The 22026-nt window shown below is 50.6% G+C and overlaps 1 protein-coding gene across 1 annotated transcript in view; it reads left to right on the plus strand.

Annotated features, from left to right (window-relative positions):
• LOC140455286 (uncharacterized) overlaps positions 1–22026 on the plus strand; it is a 207344-nt gene that overhangs the window by 49572 nt on the left and 135746 nt on the right. The window contains exons 4-7 of the mRNA XM_072550032.1: positions 5081–5196; positions 6699–6852; positions 8242–8505; positions 17218–17481. Of these exons, the coding sequence (XP_072406133.1) occupies positions 5081–5196; positions 6699–6852; positions 8242–8505; positions 17218–17481 (798 nt within the window). The remainder of the gene's footprint in view (positions 1–5080; positions 5197–6698; positions 6853–8241; positions 8506–17217; positions 17482–22026) is intronic.

Here is a 22026-nt window from a genome sequence, read left to right on the forward strand (position 1 = left end):
GTGGGTTTTTCCGAAAATCGACAATGGATTGATGGCCCTCATTAGATTCGGATAGTCCCCAGATTGTTTTCTAATTGAATTCAAGTTCAACCATTTGCCGTTGTGGGATCTGAACCCAGCACCCCTGAACATTACCAGGGTCTCTGGATTAACAGTTCGGTGATAATACCACTCGGCCATCGCCTCCCCTTTCTTCACTGGCGAATCCAGGTTCGACATTCTGCCCAGCTTTGTGCCAGCAAAGTCCATGAGCTTACAGAAGATGGAAGGCCATGACTTTTGGTTTTTAACATGATGTTTGTTTTGGACTTTGTATTAACTCTGCCTTTCAGACAATGGATATTGTCCTTCCCTCCCTGGTCCCTCTCTGTTTGGGGGTGGTGTGGCTGGGCTGGTGAAAGGTGCTGTAGATGGATATTGTCCTTCCCTCCCTGGTCCCTCTCTGTTTGGGGGTGGTGTGGCTCTGGGCTGGCTCCTCTCTGGTGTGAAATGGGTTAACACAGAATCACACATAGTTGGCTCAGCCTCAGAGGTGCTGTGAGGGAGGGATGAGCGACCCTGGCCCTGAGCTAAAACCCTTCCCTGGAGTTGGGAGCCAAGGGACGGGCGTTCACCATTTGGCCAATCTGGCTCAGGGGCCAGGAAGACCATCCCTCTGCTGCCCAGCGATGCCAGGCGGTGAGAGTGGGTGGGATTCCTGACCGACACACTCCACACCACACAGCTAGAAGTGTATGATCCCACATTATAACCCAACCACTCCTAAAACCAAAATCGCTCCCTCAGAGAGACCATTGGGAATGATCCATGAAGGACTGACATTCTGCTGGGTGCTAGGGGACACACAGGGACAGGGCACAGGGAGAGTCACTCTCGGCCCTGGAAGTGCTTGATAAGAAAAGTTGCTCTTCAAGAGGAAAAGTGTCCCACATTCCAATATTCAGCCTGACTTTTGATAAACATCTAAAAACATACCAAGTTCTAAGTTCAAATAATGCCAGACGGATGAGATACAGGGAGGATGGATCCTTCTGGGTGGGAAGAGAGAACCAGAGGCCACACAGGATACAGGCGAAACCATTTAGGATTGGGATGAGGAAACGTTTCTTCATTTCAGGAACCTGTAGAGTTCTCCTCCACAAAAGGCAAGTCACTGAAGGTTTGCACGGTGGCTCAGCGGTTAGCACTGCTGCCTCACGATGCCAGGGACCCGGGTTCAATTCTAGCCTCGGGCGACTCTCTGTGTGGAGTTTGTACATTCTCCCTGTGTCTGTGTGGGTTTCCTCCCACAGTCCTAAGATGTGCAGGTTAGGGTGAATTGACCATGCTAAATTGCCCACAGTGTTCAGGGATGTGGAGGTTAGCTGCATTAGTCATGGGCAAATGTAGGGTAGGGGAATGGGTCTTGGTGGGGTAATCTTCAGAGGGTCATTGTTGGACCAAATGGCCTGTTTCCACACTATGATTCTGTATTTGAGAAAGAGACAGACCTTAAAAGCAATAAGGTTCATGGGGAGAAAACAGACTATGGCATTGATAGAGGAGATCAGCCACGATCATGTTGAATAGTGGAGCAGGCTTGAAGGGCCGAATGGCCTCCTCCTGGGCCTAGGTTCTATGAATGGGGAAGGGAGAGTGTATCTGGTGTACTCTCTGACCCAGGTTTCATCTGCTGTTGGCTCCACTTGATCAAACATTTCTGTCAGGTCCCATCGCCAAGGGAGAAGCAATTAAGAGATTTACAGTTCTGCCCTCTGACCTCAGTAAGCCCTCTTGGAAATAAAAAATCATGATAAAGGATGGAAGTGAAATACTCTGACTCTTTGTAAATGATCCACGAGAGCAGGCTCTCAGATAAAAGAGATTGTGTTTATTTACACACGGCACATCCCACAGTGCACGGCACAGCCTCTTTCGAATTCACTGAGATATTGCAGCAAACATGCAAGCCAATTTTTGCACAGCAAGATCCCACAAGCTGACAATGACCAGGTTAGCCTGTCTTCTGTTGTGCCTTGGCGGTAACTCCTCGATCTTCCTTTGACACTCCAAGATGGGATGGTAACATCGACCTGAAAGGGCAAGCAAGGCTTTGGTTTAACACTGTTGGGGCGGTACGGTGGCTCAGTGGTTAGCACTGCTGCCTCACAGCACCAGGGACCCTGGTTCGTTTCCAGCCTCGGGCGACTGTCTGTGTGGAGTTTGCACGATCTCCCCGTGTCTGCGTGGGTTTCCTCTGGGTGCTCCGGTTCCCTCTCAGAGATGGGTGGATCGGCCATGGGATGATGTCCAGGGGTGTGGATTAGCCAACTGGAAATGCAGGGTTATGGGTCTGTGTGGGATGCTGTCCGGAGAGGCAGTGTAGACTCAATGGGCCAAATGGCCTGTTTCCACGCCATAGGGAGTCTATGAATTGACGGGACCTTAACGAGAGGAGATTTCACTTTTGCCCGGTGATGCTGTAACATTGCGATTAACTGAAGAATGTCTTTGAAGAGTCATTTGGACCAGGCTATGAGGCCAGGGAGGAGGGGGCGGAGACACTGACTGGCTCCTTTGACTTTCAGCAGTTACTTTGAAAGAAGGGTTTTATTGAAGTTGGATGAAGAAGGGTAAAGAGTAATCTCACAGAAAAATGTCCTGTTTGTTGACAGAATGGTTCGAAATCCAGGGATGAAAGTAAGAGTGGGTTTGACATTCCACTTTGGAATTCCTGGCTGTTTCTCGGGCAGCGCGGTACCACGTTGGCTGCCAGGCTTGTCTGGAATGGAAACGGCTGGGGCCAGCATGCCAACCAAAGCCCAGGGTCATGACCAGCGGTTAGGCCCCTGCTCTGTTCCAACATCTCCCACTAAAGGAAGGGGGGGGGAGGGTACTAGGCGCCGATGGTCTGGGCTGAGCTGTTGTGGGAGGTCTGATTAGGTTTGTGGATAATCTTGGCAAGGCTACTTTGGTGTGTCTGGGTGTTAGGGTGGCTGGGGGCAGGGGGTTAGCGCTGGGGGCGGGTTTGGAGGGCTGTGGAGAGATCTCTTGCCAGTGACGGGGTCCGAGCGAACCCACAGGGACGAGAGCTGCATTAGGTGTGATAAATATGGGAACCTTCTAGGGGCTGTGTCCAGAGAAGGAGGGGGGTGGGGGGGGAGTTACGAAGACAGCAGATGTGTGGAACCACTCTAAAAGTTTTCTCTGCATTTGAATGGCTCTGAAGTTAACTCAAAGTCACTCGAGTGTGATGAGCTCCATCAGTTTGTGACGCTGGCGAGTTTTGCAAAGCGAATCGTCAAATGAAGATTTAAAAGCAGGATCCTCTTGTTCTGGGATTCTTGTCCTTTTGGTGACTTTAATATTAATCCCTCAGCCAGTATCAGAGAATTTTCCCCAGGGCAGGATTGACTGGTACGGGAAGTCATAGTTTGAAGATATTAGGAGGAAGGTATAGAGGAGACGTCAGAGGTAGGTACTTTACACAGAGAGTTGTGAATGCATGGAATGGGTTCCCAGCGATGGTGGTGGAAGCGAAGTCATTGGGGACATTTACGTGACTGCTAGACACGCACATGGACAGCAGTGAGTTGAGGGGTGCGTAGGTTGTTACTATATTTTACATTAGGATTAAGTCCCGGCACGAGACCATGGGCCTCAGGGCCTGTTCTGTGCTGTGCTTTTCTATCTATCAGCCTGTTGTGCCGTCATCTTAAAGCTGACTTGAGGGATCTTGCTGTGCACAATTTGATTGCTGAATTTTTTTCCCTTCGCTTTAAGTGATAGAAAAGTGAATGCCTGTTCCAGGCCATCCGAACCATTAGGAAAAGCCCTGTTCTGAATAAGGGGGTTGCATGAGGACCTCATGGTGTGTCTGTGTATGAGGGCTGACCAGAGAGATCTCTCCACTGACACTCCATTATCCTCCAGCAGCCCCGGGCAAGAGCTGCTCTATGTTTCCAAACCGTGGATAATCTGAATTCAGCTCTGATGACGAATCAAATGCTAACCTGGTGGATGTGGCCGTCCATGATTTCTGCATCTGCACAGTTTCCTGTCACACAAATGGCTTCGGGCGAAAGCTTTCCATCTCAGGGACTGATCCATCCTTTAAACTTCCTCATTAAACTCTGGCAAGGACTGATTCATTCAGAGTGGTTTGATCCTTGGGAAATGTGATCCTGAAAGGATGTGTCCCAGCCAGGAATTTGTCCCTGCGAATTGGCCAGCTAACTGAACGCAAATGGAAGGTGCTGAGTTTGGATGGTATTCAAACAGCGCAGCATTTACCTCAATGTTAGAACCACATCACATCAAGGTATTGCCGTTCCCTCAGGGCGTTTGCTGGTGCTCTGATTTATCAGAAACACAAGCAGGAAGTGCTGGAGAAACTCAGCAGGTCTGGTACCATTCTGTGGGGAGAGAAACCGGGTTAATGTTTGAGTCTGATGCGGGTCCTTTGGAATGTTTCTGGATTCCATTGGAGGCCGGAAACGACAAGAGTCTTTGTCCCTGAGGGAATCCAAGGGGAGTGACAGGAAAATGAAGAGAAAGCAGAGTTGCTGTCCTGATTGTATTCAGTAGCGGAGCAAGTTTGAGAATGCCAAAGACCTGTTTATTATCTTCATGACATTGTGGTTCATTTGAGGCTCCTGTCACACAGCACAGGATTTAATTTGATTTATTAATGTCGCGTATGCCCAGCTACAGTTTGGCCTTACATACAGTCCAAGAGATCATACCAAACACAGTATGTATCAGGGTAATAGGACAGAGTGAGGAATACAATGTTACAGCTGCAGAGACATTGTATAAAGAGCGAGATCAACACTCAGATCATCAGCATTCTAATTAACAGCAGGGGAGATGCTATTGGTGCGTGTGTTTAAACCTTTGTATTTTCTCCCTGATGGAAGACGGTGGAAGAGATGATACTCAGGTTGGGAGGGCTCTTTAATGATAAGGTGTGGACGGAGTCAGTGGATGGGAAATTGGCTTCTGTGATGGACTGGGCCCGTGTCAGTGCCTTCACATTCTTGCTCAGGGAACGCTGTAAATGATTTTCGAATCGATAAAGCCTTTGTCCACCTTGTTACAGAAATCCCAGCCGCCATCCGGCTTCACGTGAAGAAGGTCCTGGAGAACAAGGCAACCGTGGGTTGGGAGCTGCCGCAGGTTCCAGTCGATGCCTGGGAGATCACCTTCCGATCCCTGGTAAAGGACCATGGGGGGGGAGTGGGTGGAGGGGGCGGGGGGGGGGGGGGGGGAGCAGAGCGCAAGGGTCAAGTGTCAAAGGTCGAGTGCCAGTCGGAAGGAGGGGCGTCTCCAAAATCCGCTGAGATTGTCAGCCCGGGAAAAGGTCACAGATGCAAAGGAAACAGGCCCTTCAGCCCAACTCATTTATGCCAACCTGATTTCCCATTTGCCTGCGTTTGGCCCATATCACTCCAGTGCCTGGCACACACCCCAGCAAACCTCACTGGAACGTAGGTGGGGGGCGATGGGATTCCCTGGCATCAATCCTTCCTCTGGGCACCATGTGAGTGTGTCTCAGGTCCCAGTCTTATGGCCTATTGGGGCAAAGAAAACTGAGCTGGGCACACTGGGCACAATCACCGTGGTGTGCCCTATCTGACCTACCTGTCGTGGGTCGGAGGGGGGTGGAGGGAGAGATGGGGAGTTTCCTTCCTGAATCAGGGTCTGTAGCTCCCGCCTGGAGAACCTGACCTTTAACCCATTAGCTTCCCACTCAGCTCACGGAGAGAAGCACTCACAGCAGGAGGAGGAAAAGGAGGAAGAGAGAGCTTGGATGTTCCTTCATTAACCTCAAAGTGGCTTCAATGGAGCCAAATAGTGACTAACATCAACCCCTTAAGTTCCCATCAACAGTTCCTCCACTATCACTGACTGCCACACGGTGTGTAAAGAGGCAGAGCGTGGAAAGGGTCCAATGAACTACCCAGTAATCCTGAGTAGCCACAGCTGACCCCTCACCCCTGAATGGTCAGGAGAGGCTGGAATGTGCTGATGGTGATGACGTTGGGTACAGTTACCAAACTCACTGACAGAAACAAAAACCAGTTTGGGACCACTGCACCCCACTCCCCGATCCCCTCATGCAGAAACACTCAACACAATGTCATGAAATGTAGCTGCAGAGGGGAGGCCATTCGGCCCGCAATGCCTGTGCAAGCCCTTCAGAAGAGGGACCTAATTTGCCTCATGTACCATCCCGAAATCCAGCCAATTACCCCTCTTCAGGTTCACACTGGTATTATGCCCGGAGGTTTGTCAGTACCTTTCGGGTCACAACAAATCCCTGAGGAAAGGAATTCCCTACTGGCTTTGTCACTCGTTACCTGTGAAATGTTCTCTGCTACCTGATCCTCCTGCCTCATTTATTCACCAACTAAACCGCTCCATAAACTGACGGCTCTGGTGGATGAGGGAAACGTCACCCTCTTCTTCAGCTCCCACCCCCGAACACACCCCACCGCCCCCTGCCTCCCCCTGGGGGTATCATCGCCTGGATGACCCTCTCCACTGTGGCTCAAAGCAGGAGGAGAGGTCAGGGGTCAGGGGTCACCTCCTGACTGCTGCGGTGGAGCGGGACCAACCAGCAGGGGTTTGTCATGGCGATGATGGTGGTGGGCCAGGGGAGCCTGTTAGCTGCGACTCCAGGGTTTCTGCCACCTGATGTGTCCCATCCCTCCCAGCAGGAGGACGGTGATCAGCTGACCCATCTCGTGGCTGGCTCCAAGAGCACGTTCCAGCAGACAGGCCTGGCTTCAGGGCAGGAGTATGAGGTGACAGTGCGGGCAAAGAAGGGCAAGAAGCTGGGGCCGGCCGTATCCAGGACCCTCACAACACGTAAGTACACTTCAGAACGTGACAGTTTACCCAGTCACCGTATTGGCCCCAGGAATGGGCATTTTCCCAAACAGAGGGGGCCAAGGCATGACATTGGGCGGCAGATCAAACAGCAACAGCAGCTCGTGTCCACTACAATCCATTTCCCGTAACTCTGGGGAAGTGTCTGGAACTGAAAAGGGCTGAAACTGATACATACATACACGTGTGCGCAGGTTCACACACACACTTGGACACACACACTTACATTCATACGCACAGACACACACACACAGACACACACACACATACATCACACACACACACAGATAAGCACACACACAGACACACTCACACACAGAGACACACTCACAGCAACACACAGACACAAACTTAAAACACCCCATACACACACCCACAGGCACAGACACATCACACTCACAAAGACACACACACAGATGCACACACATACACTCACAGACACACACACATACACTCACACACACAGACACAAACATACACCCAGAAACACACTCATATGCACAGACACACACATACACACAGACACACACACATACACGCACACAGATACACTCACACACATAGACACAAACACACACAGACACACACACCCTCACACAGACACACACACAAACATACTCAAACACACACACACACATACTCAGACACACACACACACACACACACACACACACATACTCAGACACACACACACACACACACACACAGATTCGTACAGTGTTGAGGAGTCAGTAACTGGGCTGTGAGACAGTGTGTCACTCTGTACAGTGTTGGGGAGTCAGTAACTGAGCTGTGAGACAGTGAGTCACTCTGTACAGTGTTGGGGAGTCAGTAACTGAGCTGTGAGACAGTGAGTCACTCTGTACAGTGTTGGGGAGTCAGTAACTGGGCTGTAAGACAGTGTGTCACTCTGTACAGTGTTGGGGAGTCAGTAACTGAGCTGTGAGACAGTTTGTCACTCTGTACAGTGTTGAGGAGTCAGTAACTGGGCTGTGAGACAGTGTGTCACTCTGTACAGTGTTGGGGAGTCAGTAACTGAGCTGTGAGAGTGTGTCACTCTGTACAGTGTTGGGGAGTCAGTAACTGAGCTGTGAGACAGTGAGTCACTCTGTACAGTGTTGGGGAGTCAGTAACTGGGCTGTGAGACAGTGAGTCACTCTGTACAGTGTTGGGGAGTCAGTAACTGAGCTGTGAGACAGTGTGTCACTCTGTACAGTGTTGGGGAGTCAGTAACTGGACTGTCTGTGAGTCACTCTGTATTATATTTGTTCCATTAGTAACTGCAGTAACAGGCAGTGGTTCTGCTCTGTGCTATGTGGTTCCTGGGTGGGTCTGTGCACTGACTGAACTCTGTTCTCCTGGCTGCAGTGATCGATGGGCCACGGAATCTCCACGTAGTCTCAGCGACCAACTCCACCATTGAGCTGGGCTGGAAGAAGCCAGAAGCCTCCATTGACCATTACCGCCTCAACTACTCGTCAGCGACTGGCAAACGCAGCCAGGTGGTAGTGCCTGCCAGTAACAGCAGCATCGTACTGACTGGGCTGGAGGCTGGCGTCGAACACACCATCTTCCTGGTGGGGGAGAAAGGTCAACACCAGAGCAAGGCCGTGGCCACCAAAGGAACAACCGGTACGTCCCCCCATCCCCGGATATTTCAACTGGCATTTGTTTTAAAACAGCACAGTGCTCTCTTCAAGTGCATCACTGTTGTGGTCTAAGGTGGGCAGCAGCTTATGCACGCACAGCAAGATCCCACAGACAATGCATGATAATAACCCGATAATCCGATTCTTGTTGTGATGCTGCCCGAGGGATGAGAATTTAGCAGTGCACTACTGAAGAACTCCCCTGGCCTTTTGCAGCTGAACTTTTATATCCAATATACAGACAGGCACACAGTCACACTCACACACTCACACAGACACACACACACTCACACACACACATAGGCACTTACGCGCGTGCTCACACACACACACTCACAAACTCACACAGGCACTGACACACACACACATACACACACAGACACACACACTCACACAGACACAAACACAGACATACACACACGCACACAGATACACACATAGACACACAAACACAGACACACACACTCATACACACACACATGCATACACACACACACATATACACACAGACACACTCACACACATATACACTCACGCACAAACACACACACAGACACACTCACTCACACACACAGACACACACACACACACACACACACACACAGAAGCACACAGAGACACATACACACACAAACACACATACACACACGGAGACAGACAGATACACACACACGCAGACACACAGACACATACACGTACACACAGACATGGACACACTCATTCTGTCACACAGACAGACACAAGTGCTCATAGACACAGACACATCACACACATTTTCACAGACACACACGACACACACACATAACTGAGAAGGCAGACTGAGCCTCAGTTTAACGTGCTGTCTGCTATATGGTGCCTGTGGTGGTGCAGCACTCTGGATTACACTGTGAGTGTGTGTGAAAGGCCAGTACATTTGGAGAATACTTGTCCATTTGAACTGGAGCTGTCTGTTTCAGTGCTGCTCTGTGTGTGTGAGAGAGAATGGGGAGCATAACACAAAGCAATAGAGTCTCATCCGTTCACATTTCACAGACTGCAATATGAATGAAGGTCAGCACCAGGTTCAATCAGTGGTGCTAGGGTCTTTGGAAGAGAGTCAAGGGCAATAGATCCTGAGCATACACATCAAGTACTCGATATTTCCTGTTGCCAAGTCAACCACTGTGTCTCAGTCACTTACTCTTCACCATGATGTTAAATATTAGTCTGACACCAGTGCTGTGGAGGAAGCCAGGAGCTTCTGAACATCCCACACAACCAGGGCCAGCTTGGCTCCTGAATATATCTCAGGTCAACCCAGCAAATAACTGCATTCCTGAATGTACATCCTGGACCACGGCATGGTACACAGCGATAAATACACCCAGACACAGCTGCACCCAGACACAGCTACACCCAGACACAGCTGCACCCAGACACAGCTACACCCAGATACAGCTGCACCCAGACACAGCTACACCCAGACACAGCTGACACAGACACAGCTGCACCCAGATACAGCTGCACCCAGACACAGCTACACCCAGACACAGCTGCACCCAGACACAGCTACACCCAGACACAGCTGCACCCAGACACAGCTGACCCAGACACAGCTGACCCAGACACAGCTGCGCCCAGACACAGCTACACCCAGACACAGCTGCACCCAGACACAGCTACACCCAGACGCAGCTACACCCAGATACAGCTACACCCAGATGCAGCTACACCCAGATACAGCTGACCCAGACACAGCTGACCCAGACACAGCTACACCCAGACACAGCTGACCCAGACACAGCTGACCCAGACACAGCTGCACCCAGACACAGCTGCACCCATTCACAGCTGCACCCAGACACAGCTGCTCCCAGACACAGCTGACCCAGACACAGCTACACCCAGACACAGCTCCACCCAGACACAGCTGCACCCAGACACAGCTACACCCAGACACAGCTACACCCAGACACAGCTACACTCAGACACAGCTGACCCAGACACAGCTGACCCAGACACAGCTACACCCAGACAGAGCTGCACCCAGACACAGCTGCACCCAGACACAGCTGCACCCAGACACAGCTACACCCAGACACAGCTACACCCAGACACAGCTGCACCCAGACACAGCTACATCCAGACACAGCTGCACCCAGACACAGCTGCACCCAGACACAGCTACACCCAGATACAGCTACACCCAGACACAGCTGCACCCAGACACAGCTACATCCAGACACAGCTGCACCCAGATACAGCTACACCCAGATACAGCTACACCCAGACACAGCTGCACCCAGACACAGCTACACCCAGATACAGCTGCACCCAGACACAGCTGACCCAGACACAGCTACACCCAGACAGAGCTGCACCCAGACACAGCTGCACCCAGACACAGCTACACCCAGACACAGCTGACCCAGACACAGCTACACCCAGACAGAGCTGCACCCAGACACAGCTACAACCAGACGCAGCTGCACCCAGACACAGCTGCAACCAGACACAGCTACACCCAGACACAGCTACTCCCAGATACAGCTACACCCAGGCACAGCTACACCCAGACACAGCTGCACCCAGACACAGCTACATCCAGACACAGCTGCACCCAGACACAGCTACACCCAGATACAGCTACACCCAGACACAGCTACATCTAGACACAGCTGCACCCAGACACAGCTGCACGCAGACACAGCTGCACCCAGATACAGCTACACCCAGATACAGCTACACCCATTCACAGCTGCACCCAGACACAGCTACACCCAGACACAGCTCCACCCAGACACAGCTACACCCAGACACAGCTGACCCAGACACAGCTACACCCAGACACAGCTCCACCCAGACACAGCTGCACCCAGACACAGCTACACCCAGACACAGCTACACCCAGACACAGCTACACTCAGACACAGCTGACCCAGACACAGCTGACCCAGACACAGCTACACCCAGACAGAGCTGCACCCAGACACAGCTGCACCCAGACACAGCTGCACCCAGACACAGCTACACCCAGACACAGCTACACCCAGACACAGCTGCACCCAGACACAGCTACATCCAGACACAGCTGCACCCAGACACAGCTGCACCCAGACACAGCTACACCCAGATACAGCTACACCCAGACACAGCTGCACCCAGACACAGCTACATCCAGACACAGCTGCACCCAGATACAGCTACACCCAGATACAGCTACACCCAGACACAGCTGCACCCAGACACAGCTACACCCAGATACAGCTGCACCCAGACACAGCTGACCCAGACACAGCTACACCCAGACAGAGCTGCACCCAGACACAGCTGCACCCAGACACAGCTACACCCAGACACAGCTGACCCAGACACAGCTACACCAAGACAGAGCTGCACCCAGACACAGCTACAACCAGACGCAGCTGCACCCAGACACAGCTGCAACCAGACACAGCTACACCCAGACACAGCTACTCCCAGATACAGCTACACCCAGGCACAGCTACACCCAGACACAGCTGCACCCAGACACAGCTACATCCAGACACAGCTGCACCCAGACACAGCTACACCCAGATACAGCTACACCCAGACACAGCTACATCTAGACACAGCTGCACCCAGACACAGCTGCACGCAGACACAGCTGCACCCAGATACAGCTACACCCAGATACAGCTACACCCAGGCAGAGCTGCACCCAGACACAGCTGCACCCAGACACAGCTGACCCAGACACAGCTACACCCAGATACAGCTGACCCAGACACAGCTGCACCCAGACACAGCTGACCCAGACACAGCTACACCCAGACAGAGCTGCACCCAGACACAGCTACAACCAGACGCAGCTGCACCCAGACAGAGCTGCACCCAGACACAGCTACAACCAGACGCAGCTGCAACCAGACATAGCTACTCCCAGACACAGCTACACCCAGACACAGCTACACCCAGGCACAGCTACACCCAGACGCAGCTGCAACCAGACACAGCTACACCCAGATGCAGCTGCAACCAGACACAGCTACAACCAGACACAGCTACTCCCAGACACAGCTGAACCCAGACACAGCTGCAACCAGACACAACTACACCCAGACGCAGCTGAACCCAGACACAGCTGCACCCAGACACAGCTGAACCCAGACGCAGCTGAACCCAGACACAGCTGCACCCGGACACAGCTGAACCCAGACACAGCTGCACCCAGACACTGATACACCCAGACACAGCTGCACCCAGACACAGCTGCACCCAGACACAGCTGCACCCAGACACAGCTGACCCAGACACAGCTGCACCCAGACACAGCTGCACCCAGACACAGCTGACCCAGACACAGCTCCACCCAGACACAGCTACATCCAGATACAGCTACACCCAGACACAGCTGCACCCAGACACAGCTACACCCAGACACAGCTACACCCAGACGCAGCTACACCCAGATGCAGCTGCACCCAGACGCAGCTGCACCCAGACACAGCTACACCTAGATGCAGCTGCAACCAGACACAGCTGCACCCAGACACAGCTGCACCCAGACACAGCTACTCCCAGACACAGCTACACCCAGGCACAGCTATACCCAGACACAGCTACACCCAGGCACAGCTACACCCAGACGCAGCTGCAACCAGACACAGCTACACCCAGATGCAGCTGCAACCAGACACAGCTGCAACCAGACACAGCTACTCCCAGACACAGCTACACCCAGACCAGCTACACCCAGACACAGCTGCACCCAGACACAGCTGCAACCAGACACAGCTACACCCAGACACAGCTACACCCAGACACAGCTGCACCCAGACACAGCTGACCCAGACACAGCTGCGCCCAGACACAGCTGCACCCAGACACAGCTGCACCCAGACACAGCTACATCCAGACACAGCTGCACCCAGATACAGCTACACCCAGATACAGCTACACCCAGACACAGCTGCACCCAGACACAGCTACACCCAGATACAGCTGCACCCAGACACAGCTGACCCAGACACAGCTACACCCAGATACAGCTGACCCAGACACAGCTACACCCAGACACAGCTACTCCCAGACACAGCTACACCCAGACACAGCTGCACCCAGACACAGCTGCACCCAGACACAGCTCCACCCAGACACAGCTACTCCCAGACACAGCTACACCCAGACACAGTTACACCCAGACACAGCTGACCCAGATGCAGCTGCAACCAGACACAGCTGCACACAGACACAGCCACACCCAGACACAGCTGACCCAGACACAGCTACACCCAGGCACAACTGCACCCAGACACAGCTGACCCAGACACAGCTGCACCCAGACACAGCTACACCCAGACACAGCTACACCCAGGCACAGCTACACCCAGACACAGCTGCAACCAGACACAGCTACACCCAGATGCAGCTGCAACCAGACATAGCTGCAACCAGACACAGCTACACCCAGTCGCAGCTGAACCCAGACACAGCTGCACCCAGACGCAGCTGAACCCAGACACAGCTGCACCCAGACACTGATACACCCAGACACAGCTGCACCCAGACACAGCTGCACCCAGACACAGCTGACCCAGACACAGCTGCACCCAGACACAGCTGCACCCAGACATAGCTGACCCAGACACAGCTCCACCCAGACACAGCTACATCCAGATACAGCTACACCCAGACACAGCTGCACCCAGACACAGCTACACCCAGACACAGCTACACCCAGACGCAGCTGGACCCAGACGCAGCTGCAACCAGACGCAGCTGCACCCAGACACAGCTACACCTAGACGCAGCTGCACCCAGACACAGCTCCACCCAGACACAGCTACACCCAGACACAGCTACACCCAGACGCAGCTGCAACCAGACACAGCTACACCCAGATGCAGCTGCAACCAGACACAGCTGCAACCAGACACATCTACTCCCAGACACAGCTGCACCCAGACACAGCTGCACCCAGACACAGCTCCACCCAGACACAGCTGCATCCCGATACAGCTACACCCAGACACAGCTCCACCCAGACACAGCTACTCCCAGACACAGCTACACCCAGACACAGTTACACCCAGACACAGCTGACCCAGATGCAGCTGCAACCAGACACAGCTGCACACAGACACAGCCACACCCAGACACAGCTGACCCAGACACAGCTACACCCAGGCACAACTGCACCCAGACACAGCTGACCCAGACACAGCTGCACCCAGACACAGCTACACCCAGACACAGCCGCAGCCAGACATAGCTACACCCAGACGCAGCTGACCCAGACACAGCTAGACACAGACACAGCTGCACCCAGACACTGCTACACCCAGACCAGCTACACCCAGACACAGCTGCACCCAGACACAGCTGCAACCAGACACAGCTACACCCAGACACAGCTGCGCCCAGACACAGCTACATCCAGACACAGCTGCACCCAGATACAGCTACACCCAGATACAGCTACACCCAGACACAGCTGCACCCAGACACAGCTACACCCAGATACAGCTGCACCCAGACACAGCTGACCCAGACACAGCTACACCCAGATACAGCTGACCCAGACACAGCTACACCCAGACACAGCTACTCCCAGACACAGCTACACCCAGACACAGCTGCACCCAGACACAGCTGCACCCAGACACAGCTCCACCCAGACACAGCTACTCCCAGACACAGCTACACCCAGACACAGTTACACCCAGACACAGCTGACCCAGATGCAGCTGCAACCAGACACAGCTGCACACAGACACAGCCACACCCAGACACAGCTGACCCAGACACAGCTACACCCAGGCACAACTGCACCCAGACACAGCTGACCCAGACACAGCTGCACCCAGACACAGCTACACCCAGACACAGCTACACCCAGGCACAGCTACACCCAGACACAGCTGCAACCAGACACAGCTACACCCAGATGCAGCTGCAACCAGACATAGCTGCAACCAGACACAGCTACTCCCAGACACAGCTGAACCCAGACACAGCTGCAACCAGACACAACTACACCCAGACGCAGCTGAACCCAGACACAGCTGCACCCAGACACAGCTGAACCCAGACACAGCTGCACCCAGACACTGATACACCCAGACACAGCTGCACCCAGACACAGCTGCACCCAGACACAGCTGACCCAGACACAGCTGCACCCAGACACAGCTGCACCCAGACATAGCTGACCCAGACACAGCTCCACCCAGACACAGCTACATCCAGATACAGCTACACCCAGACACAGCTGCACCCAGACACAGCTACACCCAGACACAGCTACACCCAGACGCAGCTGGACCCAGACGCAGCTGCAACCAGACGCAGCTGCACCCAGACACAGCTACACCTAGACGCAGCTGCAACCAGACACAGCTGCACCCAGACACAGCTGCACCCAGACACAGCTGCACCCAGACACAGCTCCACCCAGACACAGCTACACCCAGACACAGCTACACCCAGACACAGCTACACCCAGACGCAGCTGCAACCAGACACAGCTACACCCAGATGCAGCTGCAACCAGACACAGCTGCAACCAGACACAGCTACTCCCAGACACAGCTGCACCCAGACACAGCTGCACCCAGACACAGCTCCACCCAGACACAGCTGCATCCCGATACAGCTACACCCAGACACAGCTCCACCCAGACACAGCTACTCCCAGACACAGCTACACCCAGACACAGTTACACCCAGACACAGCTGACCCAGATGCAGCTGCAACCAGACACAGCTGCACACAGACACAGCCACACCCAGACACAGCTGACCCAGACACAGCTACACCCAGGCACAACTGCACCCAGACACAGCTGACCCAGACACAGCTGCACCCAGACACAGCTACACCCAGACACAGCCGCAGCCAGACATAGCTACACCCAGACGCAGCTGACCCAGACACAGCTAGACACAGACACAGCTGCACCCAGACACTGCTACACCCAGACACAGCTACACCCAGACACAGCTGCACCCAGACACTGCTACACCCAGACACAGCTGCACCCAGACACAGCTGCACCCAGACACAGCTACACCCAGACACTGCTACACTCAGACACAGCTACACCCAGACACAGCTGCACCCAGCTACAGCTACTCCCAGCCACAGCTATACCCATACACACACACACAAACACACACACACACACACACACACACACACACACACACACACACACACACACACACACACACACACATTCTGTGTCAAGTTGAACTGAAATGCCAGCCACTCAGCCTGCCCCTCATTACTAACCGGCCACATGTGTAAAAACACATACAGAGTCATTACACAGCATTAACTAGCACTGATGGAAAAGCTTTAACATCACAGGTTACTGTCAGACAGTGACTCCAAACCACTTGAGAATCCAGTAAGACATGGTCAAAAAGATACATTTAGAGAGAATCTCAAGAGTGGAGAGAGAAACAGAGAGATTTCGAGAGAAAATTCCAGATCTTGGGTCTGAGGCAGCTGAAGACATGGAGGTCAATAAGGGAGTGATTAACATAGGGGATGGGCGAGAGGCTGGAATGGGAACAGGGCAGCTGGTTGGGAAGAGGGCCCAGACAGTGGGGAAAACAGGACTGAGACCATCGAGGGATCTGAATCTGATGGTTGAGCTTTCAGCTGATGGTGGACTGGGAGATCCTGTAGGTCAACAGAGTCGATTTCTCTGCTCGCTTCTTGCAGTGATTGACAGTCCCAGGAACCTGCGTGTTGTCACAGTGACAGACTCCAGCATCAAGCTGCAGTGGGAGAAATCTGTCGCTAGTGATGGCCATTACCACATTGTGTACAGCTCGGAGGGAAGGAAGCGTGGAGAGCTGAGGGTGCCGGGGAAGAGCAGCACAGCTACCTTGGTACAGCTGGAGAGTGGCACCAAGTACACAATCTCCTTGGTGGGTGAGCAGGGAACAATGAGGAGCAAGCCGGTGATCACCAAAGCGACCACTGGTAAGTGGGATATAAGAACATCAAGGGCATCGACAAATAGTTTACCCTTAGCCAGAGCAGTAAGCCATGGCATCACAGCTTAGAAAGAGACTGAGGAACAAAGTTACGGAATCAACAAATTAAAGGTAGGCCTTTCAAGCAATTCTCCACACATAATCTCGGAGAAAATAGGCTTGCTCATCATCCAAAACACTACTGAGGCTGGAGATGGATTCAAAATCTAATGACTGAGACTGGTTACAAAATGTTATGGATTACCCAGCCAAAGAAATGACTCATTCTACTTTGGCACTTCAGCACAGATTCCATTTCCATCTTTCTTCATACGTTCCATTCTGTGTTTCCGCGTTCATTCTGCTCGCGTTTCCCATTATTAATTTCATTCTCATTTTCCATTTGCCACCCCTTTCCCACATTCAGTCATTCACTTCTTTTTGGTATTCCATTCCATTCTCTTCATTTCCCTGTTCCGTCATTTTATCCCATTCTTCTGTTTTAACATTCAATCCATTCCCATCTTTTTTCATGTTCAAATAATCACAGGAAGCCAGAGCAGAAACAGGCCATTCAGCCCATAGAGTCTACTTTCCCATTCAATGAGATCATGGCAGATCTGATAATCCTCAACTCTACCTCACTGTCTTTTCCCCATAATCCTCAAGTCCCTTACTAATTAAAATCTGTCTAGCACAGCCTTGATAAACCTATCGACCAAGCCTCGATGGCCTTCTGCAGTAAATGCCACAGACTCTCCACCCTTAAATTACTGCTCCAGATGTGACGTGCCTAGCACCTTGTACAGTTTCAATAAGTTCCCTATTCCAATAGTCCAACCCCCTTGAAATAAGGGCCATTATTCCATTGGCCCGTCCAATGTGTGCTAGCTTTCTGTGTTTCATGCACCAAATCCCCCCATGTCCCTTTGTGTTGCAGCTTTCTGCAGCTTTTCCCCATTTAAATACTATTGTTCTCCCTTTCAAAATGAACAATTCCATATTTTCCAACATTATATTCCATTTCCCAACTTTTCTGCCCACTTACGTAACCTATTAGTGTCTCTCTGTAAACTGTTGGTATCCCTTCACAACTGTTTCAACCTAATTTATGTCATCTGCAAATTTGCTTCCTTCCTCCATATTGTAAATAGCTGCAGTCTCAGCACTAATCCCTGTGGAACCCCACTGGCTCCAGGTTGCCAACCTGAGAAAGAACTCCTTTACTCCCATTCCCTGTCGTCCTACCCATTAGACAACTGTCCATCCAAACCAACGTACTGCCTCCAACACCATGAATCTTATGACAACTTTTTGAGAACTACCTTGTCAAACACCTTCTGGGAGGCCAAATACAACACATCTTGAAAAACCTGAAGAAATTAATCAGATATGATTCCCCTTTTCCGAAGCCGTGCTGAATCTGCTTGATCAGATTATGATTTTCCAAATATGCTGCTATTACTTCCTAAATAATTGATGCCAACATTTCGCCAACAGTCAATGTTAGGCTCCTCGGCTTCCCTTCCTTGCTTTTGGCTTCCCTCCCTTTCTGAAAAGGGGTGTCACATTGGGAGATTTCTAATCCTCGGATACTGCTACAGAATCCAATCCTTTCCCATTCTACCTCTTTCATTCAATTCCATTCTTCCCTCCCATCCATTGCATTCCTATCTTCCCACAGTCTTCCTATTCCCAGCTATCCTCATTCATTCCATTCCCATCTTACACAATTACTTATGTTTCACTGCCCAAGATTCATTCCACTTATATAGCTCCATATTAATCCAATCTAGTCAGTTAATCCATTCCCATCTTTCTTCATTTGTCTCTGTTCCATATTTCACTGCATTCACATCAAAAATTCCAATTCTTTTTCTAACCATTCACCTGGCACCTATGTTCATTATTAACCCATTCCCATTTTGCATCATTCACACCGTTGTCACCTTCCAATGTTTAAAGTATTCTCAGATTCAGCATTGATCGCCTTCCTGTGTTTCCTCATTCATTCCAATTCCAGGTTCCCTCATTTTTCCACATCTCACCTGTCCTCAGTCATTCAACTTACAACTTCCATTGCTTAATTCCATACCCATATTCCACCATTTCTCCCAATTCCATCTGTCCTCATTCATTCTATTCCCAGTTAACATCAGTCATTCCATTCCTAATTCCCATTATTTAATCCATTCTCTTTTATCATCATTCATTCCTGCCCCACTTTGTACCATTCATTCCATTCTCATTTAGTAACCATCATTCCATCCCTATATAACATCATTTATCCCATTCCCATTTTCCATTATTCATTCTATTCCGACTCAACATCATCCATTCTATTCCTGGTTAACACCATTCAGTCCATTTCTACTTTCCCATTTTCATTTCATTCCCATTTATTATTAAACATTCCATTAGTTCATTCATTCTATTCTCATTTTCCATGATTCATCTAATTCCCATTTTCCTTTATGCATTCCATTTCCTTTTAATATCAATCATTCCAATTTGACATTTTTCCCTTTATTCCCATTTAACATCACTCATTCCATTCCACCACCATCCCACTCATTCACATTAAGATCCAGCATTCCAATCCCATTTATCGTCATTCATTTCATGAGCATTTTCCACTATTTCTTCCACTCCCATTTAATATCCATCATTCCATTTCCATTTAACATCTTTCAGTCCATTCCCCATTTCCATCATGCATTCCATTTCCACGTAACATCCGTATTCCATTCCCATTAGTTATCATTCATCCTGGTTTAAGATCACTCACTTCCACTTTCAGTCACTCACTGCATTTGCATTTGACATCGTCATTAGAATCCCACTTTCTGATATTCACTCCATTCCCATTTCACACCATTCATTTCATTCCCACCTTCTGTTATCACTTTCATTCCCATTTAATATCATTTGTTAAATTCTTACTTTCCAACATTCATTCCGTTTAACATCATTCTATTCCACTTATCATCATTCATTCCATTCCCACTTAAGATCAGTCAGTTCATTCCCATTTTCCTGTTTTCATTCCATTCCCATTTTTTATCATTCATTCTACTCCCGTTTAACATCAATCATTCCACTCCCATTTTCCATCATTCATTCTCCTCCCATTTAACAGCCATCATTCCATTCCCATTTTCCATCATTCATTCCATTCCCACTTTCTGTCATTCATTTTATTCCCGCTAACATCATTCATTCCAATCCTAATTAACATCATTCATTCCATTCCCACTCTCCTTTATTCATTCCATTCCCATCTTCATCATTTATTCCATTCCCATTCACCATCATTCATTCCATTCCCAGTTACCCTCTTGGATTTTAGTCCATCTTTCTCCTCATTTATTTAATTCCCTTTTTCCATCATTCATTCAATTCCTATGTTTTCTATTCATTCCCTTTTCACATTTCCTGTACTGATTCAATTCTGCTATTATCTCACTCTGGATTCCCATATTCTATATTTTAATTCCATCCTCATTCCCATTTAACATCATTCAATGCATTCCCATATCCCAACATTCATTCAAATATTATTTTCCATCCTCTGCCTCTTTCAACCACTACGGCTGGTGTACGTGTACTACAGTACTATGAGTCTGACCCGGCAATGTTGAAGGAATGGGAATATAATTCCAAATCAGGCTGGTGTGTGACTTGGAGGCAGTAGTATTCCTGTGTGATTGTCATCCTTGTGGGATGGGGATCTTGAGTTTGGAAGGAGCTTGGGAGAGTTGTTGCATGCACCTTGTAGACGGTACACACTCGTGCCATATTTAATTGTTTTTGGTTGCTGTGTTAATTGTTTTCGCTGTCCCTATGTTGCGCTGTAAGTGGCTCTCTCCTTATCTAAAGGATTCTGTTGTGGGAATTTCCTCCCCTCTAAGTCACACCATGCTCTACTGCCAGGAAATTGGAAATCACCTACACCAATTTTGGTTTCTCAGTTGTCATCTGGATGAGACTGGGTTCAGTGAGGAGTTACCATTTATTTCGATAGGCTGTGTCAGTGAACGGAAGCCTTTGGTTGAGGTGATACTAGTGTGCTGCACTGACAGAGACACCAGCCTTCAACTGAGAGGTTAGAGTGAGGACTAGATTTCCCTGTCTCATTGCTCCGTGTAGATATGGAAAGATCAGCGGGCATTATTTGTAGTGCAGGTGATCCTGGAACACCTTTGCTCAGAACATCCCTCTCCCATAGTCCCTTTCATGATCAAGAACAATGACAGCAATGGGAGGTTACCGAGATAGAGGGAAGATTAAATAATTCAAAGGCCCAGAATTATACTGTCGGCACTTGGGTTCAAATCCCACCTGAAAGCTGATGGAATTCCATCAATAAATCTGGATCATAACAGTTGCCCTTAGTAAGAGTGACTGTTGATTATAGTCAAAACCCCTCTGGCTCACTAAATACCTTCAAGAAAGGAAATCGGCCGCCCTTACCTGGTGTAACTCCAGTCCCACATGTGGCTCCCAACAGCCCTCTAAAATGGCCGAGCAAACTACTCTAGTCACACAATAG

Source organism: Chiloscyllium punctatum, chromosome 30, assembly GCF_047496795.1.
Source record: "Chiloscyllium punctatum isolate Juve2018m chromosome 30, sChiPun1.3, whole genome shotgun sequence".
Taxonomy (NCBI): Eukaryota; Metazoa; Chordata; class Chondrichthyes; order Orectolobiformes; family Hemiscylliidae; genus Chiloscyllium; species Chiloscyllium punctatum.